General features: G+C 37.2%; 2 protein-coding genes across 3 annotated transcripts in view; both read right to left on the bottom strand.

The window, feature by feature from the left end:
* prkar2ab (protein kinase, cAMP-dependent, regulatory, type II, alpha, B) overlaps positions 1-1311 on the bottom strand; it is a 15537-nt gene extending 14226 nt beyond the window's left edge. Inside the window, exon 1 of the mRNA XM_015053387.1 lies at positions 1262-1311. The gene's annotated coding sequence lies outside the window, so the exon portion shown is untranslated. The remainder of the gene's footprint in view (positions 1-1261) is intronic.
* Positions 1312-2626: 1315 nt separating this feature from the next.
* On the bottom strand, positions 2627-9085 carry slc25a20 (solute carrier family 25 member 20). Of its 2 annotated transcripts, none has more exons than XM_015053414.1 (10): positions 8976-9085; positions 8742-8860; positions 7852-7944; positions 7175-7302; positions 7000-7090; positions 6798-6915; positions 5614-5686; positions 5424-5533; positions 4371-4495; positions 2627-3170 (listed from the first exon to the last, which is right to left on the bottom strand). In XM_015053414.1, the coding sequence occupies exons 2-10, from the start codon at positions 8844-8846 to the stop codon at positions 3108-3110; spliced, it is 906 nt and encodes a 301-aa protein (XP_014908900.1). In that variant the 5' UTR covers positions 8847-8860; positions 8976-9085; the 3' UTR covers positions 2627-3107. The 2 variants fall into 2 exon arrangements, with proteins under 2 accessions (XP_014908900.1, XP_014908898.1); XM_015053412.1 differs by having other exon boundaries at positions 8742-8864; positions 8980-9081.
* Between the last annotated feature and the right edge of the window lie 1247 nt (positions 9086-10332).

Genomic DNA, 10332 nt, shown 5'->3' with positions numbered 1-10332 from the left:
GCTGTCAAATTATTTTAAAAAATATGATTAATCACACTAGCATTGTGATTAGTCGCTGTGCTTAACTTTGGAAGCTTGAGATGTAAAAATCTACATGTTTTCAAAAAAAATTAAAATAAAAAAAGCCAAATATATTAGTTTTTATATTCAGGAAAGGAAGAAAATAACTCATTTTGTTTGAAACATAATTTAGAAATATGGATTATAAACTGGTTGTACTTTGGTGGAAGGCTAATTCATCGTTACAGAAAGTACGCTGCATGCTACCTTTAAAGTGAAATTTGATTACAGCAGTCCGACTCTCCTCACTCATCTTTTCACTCGTATTTTTGTTTTGTACTCTAAGACCAAGGTAACGCTCCGCAGGAGATAGAATCAAAATAGATAATGTGTCAATCAGTAATGCGATTAATCTGCATTATGTAATAGTAACGCATTACTCTTTTTAGATTAATCGCATACTTTAACGTTGCCACTGCTCCTCTGAAATCCCTTAAACTGCAATGAATTAATGAAGACAAACTTTAATGTCAGACTGTGGAGAGAAAATAAAGCAGCTGAAGCAACTTTTCCACCAGCCGACTGGAAACATTTGACTAATCTTCCTAAATGTCAAAATGCTGCTTTCAATAACCTGCCACTATACTTGTTTTATTTATTCAGATTATAATCCAGCAGTTCAAATGTAATACTTGCAGCTCTTTTTAATTTTAGTTGAGTCTACAGTACTCACAAGCTGCAAAACATCCTAGAATATTTATGTGAATATTTGTATATATTTGAGTCTTTATGCATATTTTGACCCTGAGTGGATAAAAGAAAACAAAAATCACAGATAAACTCCAACTTGTGCAGCTAATTCTTGATTTTAAGTTTTAAGCTTCATACTTACTCCAGCCTGGCAAAAATGGTTAAAAAATTATTAAGACACAAAACATAATTAATACCACCGACATGTGACTCATCCAGATTTTAAGAAACGAATGCAAAATTATTTTAAGAGGAACTCAGAAAAACTATTTCTTCCTAAAGTGGCTTCTCGCTCTGTATTTTATGTTTTTCTTTTCAAAAGAATAATATAAATAATTGAAACACTTAGTTTTTGTGTTGAATTATCACAGGAAGCAATCGAAAACGAAAGCTAAAGCCAGTTAAAAGAGTGAAATTAAATTCAAGATGTTTCACATCATTTTTACAAACATTAAGCACATTTCCTTAAAAGACAAAAAAAGCCAGTAGAATCAGAGGTTTATGACCAAACCTTCAAAATCAGACTTTCCAGAGTCAGTCGGTCGGTGTCCAACATGGTTTAGTTCATTTCCTGGTTCAACTCACCTGGTGGCTCCTTATCGGGCCTCTGCAGAACTTTGACCCGCTGAGCAGATAGTTGGAACGTTTTAATCTGCCGGGTTGGAGCGGAGACGCATCTGAAGCTGGCAGGAGACCAACGCTGAGGACAGCCATCATTTAAAGCTGCAGTACCTAAGTTTATAAAAACGTTTTTATGTTTTTACATATTTGTTAAAACTGTCATTAAGTTGTGGCAGTAAAATAATCAAGCTGCTCTGTCTGCTCCAAAAACCTGCCACTCTATTAACGATAACCATTCGGAGCCAGTAGGAGGATCTTGGCGCTCTCAATCACTCACATGTAAGCGCTACTCAAACCCTCCCACATTCGCCATCATCACTGATGACAGCGGATAAACAGTTTTCCTGCTACAGAAAGTTGTTTCTCTATTAGCACATTAAGCAGCACATACTTGTGGTGATTGACAGCACCATGAATCTCCTCATGGTTGCAGACTGTGAGGAGGCAGAGCAGTTTGATATTTTCAGATTTTCTCTCATTTCTTACCTTTTCCTTTTTCCAACATATTGGGAGTTTGTAACTTTTATAAAAAATTTACACTTTTTACATTTTTGCTCATGCTATAGCTTTAAGATAAAACTCTGCAACCTTTACAATCCAAAGAGCCATTTTTGATTGTTGTCTCAAAGTTCTGCAAAATTAAACTCATTAAAAGCTGCAAATATTACATAAACTTTAAAAAAAATGTTTTTATATAAATATCTTCTGTAGGTAATGTATTTTTTTAAAGCTACAATTTCAGTTTTTAGATTTTAAAATACAGAAAAAGTATGATTAGCATGTTTTCTTCTATAAGATTGTCGATATTTTAGGAAAATTATACTAAAAAAAATTATAGTTTTTAAACAAATAACCAGGAAAACACCTAAAAAAATATATTTTGTCTTCATGTAGTGAAAATTCAATAAAAATAATTCCATAAAAATCTTTTTATCATTTTAACTCTTGTTAGAGCTGCAGGTTTATAAAATAAAGTAAATCCTTTGAAAAATTTTAAAACCTGCAGAATGTGATGCAAATGTTCATTTTTAAAAAAATATTTTTTCTAAATATTACCCCAAATTTAAGCATTTACACTTTTTTTTTTTTACCTTTTTGAAAACTAATAAAAAAAATTTATTTATCTTATTCCCATCAAAGCAGGTTCAAACTTTTTTAAAGACCGATTAGGAAGCTTATATGACATGAGATTTTTTTTTTACTCTGGCTTCAAACAAGGAGACAAATGTGTAGAAAGAAGCAGCAGCACTCTGGGTTTCCTTAAAGATGGATCTGCTTTATAGTTCCTTTACATGCCGACATGTTATTTTCATTCATTCTCTCTTATTACAGTTTCCTTCACATTAGACAAACGGCGTGAAACGTTGACAGAGTGAAGGAGACGTGTGGCAGACTGAAGGCGACACCAAGACACACCTGAAACGTTCCCCTGCTACCTGCGGCTAAGAAGAGGTAAGGCACCACATGTTCGTTTCACTCCCTCTCTAGTTAAAAAACAAACCAACAATAAAACAACAGAGACCTAAAGGAGCGAGAACATTCGAACTGTCTCCGTTTTTGCGTGTGAAGCGGCAGCCGACGCCTCAGCAGGTCTGAACCGTTCCTCTGCAGCACCAACAAAAACAATCAAGTAATTTACTGGAAATCTGATAAAAATCTCTTCGTTTCACATGATTCCCTCTGTGTCAGAGAGCGATTATTCCTGCCGTTCCCAGAGGAAACCCCTCGGGGCGACGTCACAGGTTCGGAGCTAACCAGTTCAGAAACTTCATCGCCAACTCGAATCCCAGGAAGCAGGCCTGAGGAGGAGGAAGAAAGATGCAGTTTGTTCGGAGCAATGAGAAAAAACATCAACCAACATGTCAGTGACGCTTTATAAAGTCTAAATGTGGTTAAACGCAGGAAATTGTAGGTTTTTATGTCTCAAACACTGAAGCATTTTTCTAGACTCAGAGTGGTTATACTAGCAGCTTAGTGTGCTAAGCATTTCTATATAGATCTTAAATAAGGCTAGCTCTGACCTAGCATGACCCTGAAATTTGTGTTAAACTTGTTTTTACGTCTCAAGTAGAAAACAATTCTTTCTTAAAACGTTTAAATGTTGGCAAAAGTAATTTATGTTCACAGCTCTAGACGTCAAACTACAAAAATAATTGTAATTAAAAATTAAAAACACTATTTGTGACATATTTATTAGATTAATCAATAACTTTGTTGCTCATGTTGATTAAACCAAGATGGTTTATTACAATCACTGGATCAGTGTGGCTCAAACAGAAACCTCTACAAAAACAAATGTCTAAAAATAAACTCACTTTATTGCAGAGGCAAAGCCTCAGATTCAGAAGCTTTATCTCGTTAAAACAAGAAAGTTTCTCGTTATAACAAGATTTTTTTTTACGACGTACCACTCCTGAATTTATTTCCGAGCTCTGGGAGTAAAACGCTTCTGCAGCTTTGATTATAAAGATTTTTTTAAAAACTTTATAATCATTTTTGTAGGTAAAATATGAGCAAACTTTAAACAAACCATGACAGATTATGACCCTTGATTAAAAAGATTTAGTGACTTTGTACTGGTGGATAATTTTAACAAACATAGATTATTATGATAACACAATATTTCCTCACTGTAGACGACTAATAGAGGAAAGAAAATTACTTTAAAGGACGACATGGGCAAATAGCACCTGCTAGTGAAACATGTTTTTACAGGTTTAGCTATAATAACATTAACTCCTGAGGATTATCAGCTCTAATGTTCTTCCGTACAGCAGCTGTTTTACAAACAAAGATTTATAAAGACGATCAAAGCCTCTCTGTGCTTCACAGCACTAATATGAAAACCAAACTGGGTTAAATCTTCAACCAACAAGCGACAGCCTGCATGTCCACGACTTTGTCTTCTCATGATCTTCTACATCTCCAGATGTTCATCCAGCTGCTTTAAGCCTTTTTTACAGCTTTCTTAGGCTGAAGATCAAAGGATGGAGACTCACTGCGTTTGCAGGGAAAGCTCTGAGCATGACGGCGTTGAAGCCTTTGTACAGCGAGCCGATGCCTTCCTCTCGGACCAGTTCCCGCAGGACGTCTCTGAAACCGTTGGGATACTTTCCTTCAGGAGCTGATGGAGGGAGAAAAAGAGAGAGAGAGTTGAGGTTCTGCGTGAGATTCCTCTGAAATAAACGCCTGGGTTTTATTATAGAGGCAGCTTTTCCCACAACAAATCAAATTCAAGCATTTTCAAGGGATACTTCCAAACTTTTCCAGCACCACACTCTGGGGATAAAAACAATATAAATTTATATTAAAAAAAAGACAGTTTGATTTCACTTTTATATAATTTACTACTGTTACAAATAATCTCATGATGGTATTATAACTCTGCAACAGGGATGAGGTAAACTAAAATATGACAAATGTGGATGTTTCGAAAGAAAATAGGAATAATTTTGATAATTGTATCCAACCTAAAACAAAAATAAACTGAGTCTAAGTGGATGAATAGAAGCAACATTAAGCACCTGGATACCTGAATAATCCAGATTATTCTGGATACTTGAATAATCTGAGAAAACAAATCCTCTCACTCTGTTTCCATATTCCATATTTTCCATAGTCTAATTCTCTAGTTTTCCCGAGAGTAGGACTGCTGTCCAACCAGCAAATCAAACACGGGCCGGGCAGGACTGGGCTCGGCTCGACTGGGGTTGCCAGGTAACAGAGCAGCGTCCATCGATTACGACTTCTCAATCGGGAAGGTTTTGAAACAGCAGACAGTAAAAAACATCAACTAGTAAACAGCTAGATGTTTTGTTGTTTTTTTTTTTAAGCACTTGGTCTGCTTTTAGAAGCAGCCGAGACCCAAATGGACGAATAAAAACACGTAAAATGTGAATTCTGCATAATTTTTTAAGAAGCAAAAAAAGTGTAATAGAAAATTCAATGTCATTATATTACAGACGATACTGAAGTTTGATGTGGACGTGAGCACACAGGACAACGTTCTCGAAAGAGAAGAACGTGTGACTGTAACGTTTAGAGAAGAAAACCTGTTTGGAAGCGAGACTTGAGGACGTCGGGCGGGATCGCCACGGCCCAGTTGAAGATCCCGGCCATCCCTCCAGCAAACAGAACGCTGGGGATGCTGAGCTCGTTGTGGCTGCGGAGAGAAGACAGCTCTCGTCTTTCTGCTCGGAGAACTTCCTGTGAGGAAGCGGAGGAGGAAGAGGAAGTCCTCACCTTTTTCCTGCAGGTGTGAGGAGGTTCTTCAGCCACTCGTAGGACATGAAGTACATGCCGCTCGCTGGGACATCTGGGAAATAAAATTAAAAAAAAGATTAACATAACACTAAAACTCCCTGATACGATTTTCCAATCACCTTATGGTCAAATCAATGCTTTAAAAGCAAATTATTTATGACATAATTTAATAGTGACACTAGAAGCATTTCAATAAATCTGAATATCCTCAAAAAGGCAGTTTGAGTAAATCAGTTCAAAGAGTTAAATTCTTCACACACAGAAATGTATTTTAAGCATTTATTTCATTAAGGCTGCAGTCTTCCTCTGAAAAATACTATTTATATTTTAAAAATCTTATTTATTGGTCTTATGTGATGTTATAATTTTCAACCAAGTTTGTCACCGAGTGAATTTTCACTTTTTTAATAAAATAATCCTGAGTTTAACTGGGTGAATCTGTATTAAATCAAACATCTGGAACATATGCAGACAACCAAACCTGTCGCAATAATCAATAAACAAATTAATCTCATGATAAATTAAAATGAGCTCAATAACTTCCAATAATTTGAAGGAAAATTTTGTTTACAGAGACTTTATAATCCATTTTATTTATAGTTACAATTGCGTGTGTGTCTTTTTTATTGTTGCATTTTATTTTGAATTTTTAAACTCTACGGGGCAAATAGGTGGTTGAAATGTGGTGTTATTCAGAGCATGCGATAAAGATAAGTGGCCTCCGGAGGTCCAAAGTCCAAACTGCACTCTGAGGATTGTTACTCTGACATAATATCACAGCTTTCTGAAGCCTGAGCTGCGTGGATGAGTTTCGCTGGACTGATTACTGATTCAGCCTCAAATCCAGAACAGGAGCTTCAGAGATTTGTTGTGTTTTAATTATTAAGCTATAAACTGAAACAGAGCTGTTGTTTCTTCTTGACAGATGAATGTTTGTCCCATCGCTCCTACCAAACAAGTTGAAACTCTGCTGTAATGAGCCTGTGTTTGCAGATAAGTAAAGATAAGTTACAGAACGTCGCCCGCGGAAACTGGACACTCCCCGTTTCAGATCTACAGCCATGCTTGACCCAATTCCCAATTAACCGGTGTTTTTATAACATGATCTTTTCATATTATAAATGTGGAAATAAAATCAGAGAGTAATCAAAGTGAGGACGAACCTCTCATGAGGGTCAAAGCTGTGCCTTTGTAGATTCCTCTGATCCCAGACTCTTTGTACAGCTGCTTCACGCAGTCCATCGGCCCCGCGTACTTCACCTCTCCTGTCGATGCCTGAATCTGGAAACTCACACAAAACCTTACTTTAGCCCACACCACTTAATGTTTGAGGTTTGAATCCAGGTTTCAGGAACAGGAACGGACCTGCAGGAGACATTTGATGCGCTCTCCAGGAGCCATGATGGCTGTGGTGAAAACGCCCGATAACATCCCAGCAGCAAACAGCTGTGGATACCTGGAGGAGAGCAGAAGAAGAAGGTGAGGAAGAGCCGCCAGCTGTGGGGTGAACGCAGCCAGCTGAGGTGAATCGGTCACCTACGTAAGGATATCGTCAGGCGTCCTCTGCTGTAGCTTCTTGCCCAGTCCGAACCCAAAGAAACAGACGGCAAACATGGGCGTGACGCCGATTATTGGGGCTGCCATTCCTTTATAGAGTCCCTTCACACCCTGTGAGGAAACATCAGCATGAGGAGTAAGGACACCTAATTTATTATAATTTATTAACGTCAAATTCTAAAAAACAAAAAAAAAGTACAATGTCTGGTTTTGGTTACAATAATTACACGATTACTCAGTGTATCATATTTGATACAAGAGAGCAAAACAAAATAAAGCAAACCAGGAAATGTTTTAAATTGTTATTTTTTGGGAAACTCTGGCTCTAAAGGATTAACTCTACGACATCAAATGTATCATTTATTGATGCCGAAACTTGTGAAACTTCTTAACAAAAATACATTTGAATAATAAAAAAAAAAAAAACTCTACAGCGTGGAGTAACTGGAGAGCGGATATGCTGCTCTATATATTACTACAAAAGCCTAATGTATCAATTACAATGCAAACAAATTGGAAAATCTTATTAATGTTTCAAGAAAAAAATGTTTTTTGTTATGTAAAAGCATTTAGATAACAGTTTAATTACAAAAATCAGATTTAAAAAATATATTTGTATTGGGCTTTGAAGGGTAAATGAAAATAAGTCTGCATGCTAACCTCTTTGGCTAAGGTCTTTTTAAAACAATCCAAGGTTCCAGCATATAAGAGGCTCTCTCCGGGTTTTGGTTTAGGCTGAGTTTGTAGGCGCACCTGAGAGGAAAGGAGAACACAAATGAATGAGTAAATGAATGAATTTTTCTTTCATACATGAAGAAAAATGAAAAATATCATTGCAAAAAAAAAAAATCTCTTAGTTTCTGCAGTTCTAATAGTCTAATAACTGATAAGCTGAAGAAACTTTATGTATGCACCTTGTTAAGGTGTCCCTAAATAAGTATCTGGTGAGAGTTTATTGTACTTGGAGATGAAGGAGATTTTATGTGTGTCTAGTGTTGTAGCACCTATCAGCAGAAATCTCCAGAAAAAGGAGATTATCAACTGAACGATGCATCTCAAGTCTTTTTTTCATTTTGTAAATATGTGACTTTTAGACAATCTTCATCAGCTACAAACACTGTTTTTTGTACACTTTTCCAACTACATTAAAAACTTTAAGTGAAGAACTTATTCAGTCGTGAAACTCCGATCAAATCCACTTCAAGGAATCTGAATTAATCTGCCTTTTGTTAAGTCTAGTCAGACTCCCACATAATTAATGTATGAGGCTGAATGAGGTTTCAGGCTTGGCCAGCTCAGGCTGTTGATCTGGTCACACCCCACTTTTCAGGTGACCTCTCTACCTGAGCAGCAGAAATCACGTGGCATCTTGAATCTGGGTCAAAGGTTTGCAGCAGCAGGACTGAGACGCATCCGTGACACCAACACATTGAACTCTTCAGCCTGTTTTCTGTTTATAGTCAGTCTCTGCTGAACCCGGATGCTTTTTGTTGATTGTTTCCCGAAGTAGAGCGGTGACAAACACAGACACAACATTTAGCAGTGTTTACTTTGATGGTGTCCAGTGGATGACCGGCGACAACCAGGCAAACCCCACCGAAACCTCCAGCGAAGAAGTTCTTCATTGGGCTGATCGGCTGCGGCTGTTTGGCCATTTTTACTTCCCGCTCTGCAGAGAGAGAGAGGGACAGTGTCAAAAACACGACAAAATGTCGCTGCGGGAGACATAGATGAAACACGGGGACACAATGAGAGACAATTATAAAGACCAGACAACACCTCACTCGCTCTACTTTTTCTCTGAGAGATCCGATGGAGGGCTCCTGCTGTCACTGCGGTCTAAAGGACCTTTAACCCACTTTACCCGGACTGCTTTCACTGCGACACAACGATTTGGTACGAACATCTGTTTTGTCCGGGTGGAAACTTTCAGTTGTCTTACAATGTAGATAAATGTATTTTTCTATTTAACATTACTTCTAATTATTTATTTATAAGATACTACTTATTATTAATAGCGTAAAAAGTTAAGAAAATGAAGAACGTAGAGGACTCTATCAATCATCATAGCAGTTGTAAATATACAGAATATACAAATGAGTTTATTATTATTATTATTATTATTATTATTATTATTATTATTACGGTAGAGTTTGTCCACACCGATATTCTTCTAACGTATTTTGTTTAGTCAAAAAGTTATTTTCTCCTGACTTTTTACTGCCATTCGTTGTGTTTTCTTACTCTTGACGGTTGGTGGTTACCATAGTAACCACTAATGGCTTGTTCCTTTTTTCTGTTGCTGTGTAACCATGGGATATGTATTAGGATCAACTCTCTGTTTTCTTTACCATTATTATATTTTAACATATATTTTTGACATAATTGTTTATATACAGAGTATTGCGTTATTTTGCCATGCTTTGAACTGTTGTGTTTAATTTTATAGCTTAACTCTTTTGTCAGTTGTTCATTGGGAACAATTGTTCTGTAGTTTAACTTTATTTATTATATTTTATTGAAGGTACAGAGTAAATTCAGTGAGCCTGAGTGTGTGGCAGGCGTTGGATAACAAAATAAAAGATGATTTGATACTGAAGTTATTCTGACAGTTTATTAGTAAACCATCTTCATTGTTATTGTCCTATTGTTTGAATTATTTGCTCCTAACCATCACAAAAGACAATAGCACTGTTAAAATATAGCTTTATTAGTTTCATTACACAGTTGCAGCATTTTTGCAGACATTGCCAATCATAAGGGTGTTTATCACTCAAACAAATTTTACACGTATTGTAAACAAATACACCATTAGTCAAAGAAACCAACACTCAGACCACTAACGGAACAAGTCAGCGTTGGGCCGGATGGTGGGGCCAATTACCGGGCCCCTAACCAATCACCGGGCCCCTAACCCATAACCGGGCCCCTTACGTGGAGTGAAACTGAAACTGTTGAGTGGAGGCGAGGGCGCACTTTCTCTGTCTATAATCACATATTTCAATGACTTGAAACCATTCCTCCCTCCCTGGCACCTCCAGGCCCGGGCCCCCATCCGGCCCGGTTTGGGGGGCAGCAGCCCCCCAAGCCCCCACTATAGCTCCACGCCTAACTCAGACATGGATTTTAGAGAAAGTGAAG

The sequence above is a fragment of the Poecilia latipinna genome, unplaced genomic scaffold (genome assembly GCF_001443285.1).
Source record: "Poecilia latipinna isolate Pla-1442-1.1 unplaced genomic scaffold, P_latipinna-1.0 Scaffold1177, whole genome shotgun sequence".
In the NCBI taxonomy this organism is placed as follows: domain Eukaryota; kingdom Metazoa; phylum Chordata; class Actinopteri; order Cyprinodontiformes; family Poeciliidae; genus Poecilia; species Poecilia latipinna.
This window is presented reverse-complemented; position numbering and strand designations above follow the sequence as displayed.

Excerpts from the sequence above, each read along its gene's own strand:
- slc25a20 (XM_015053414.1), bottom strand. The coding sequence starts at position 8,846 with ATGGCCAAACAGCCGCAGCCGATCAGCCCAATGAAGAACTTCTTCGCT. Across the intron at positions 4,496-5,423 it reads CAAGTCTCGCTTCCAAACAG|CTCCTGAAGGAAAGTATCCC; the intron begins GTTTTCTTCTCT and ends TCCCTCCATCAG. Across the intron at positions 3,171-4,370 it reads GAGCTTTCCCTGCAAACGCA|GCCTGCTTCCTGGGATTCGA; the intron begins GTGAGTCTCCAT and ends CCTCCTCCTCAG.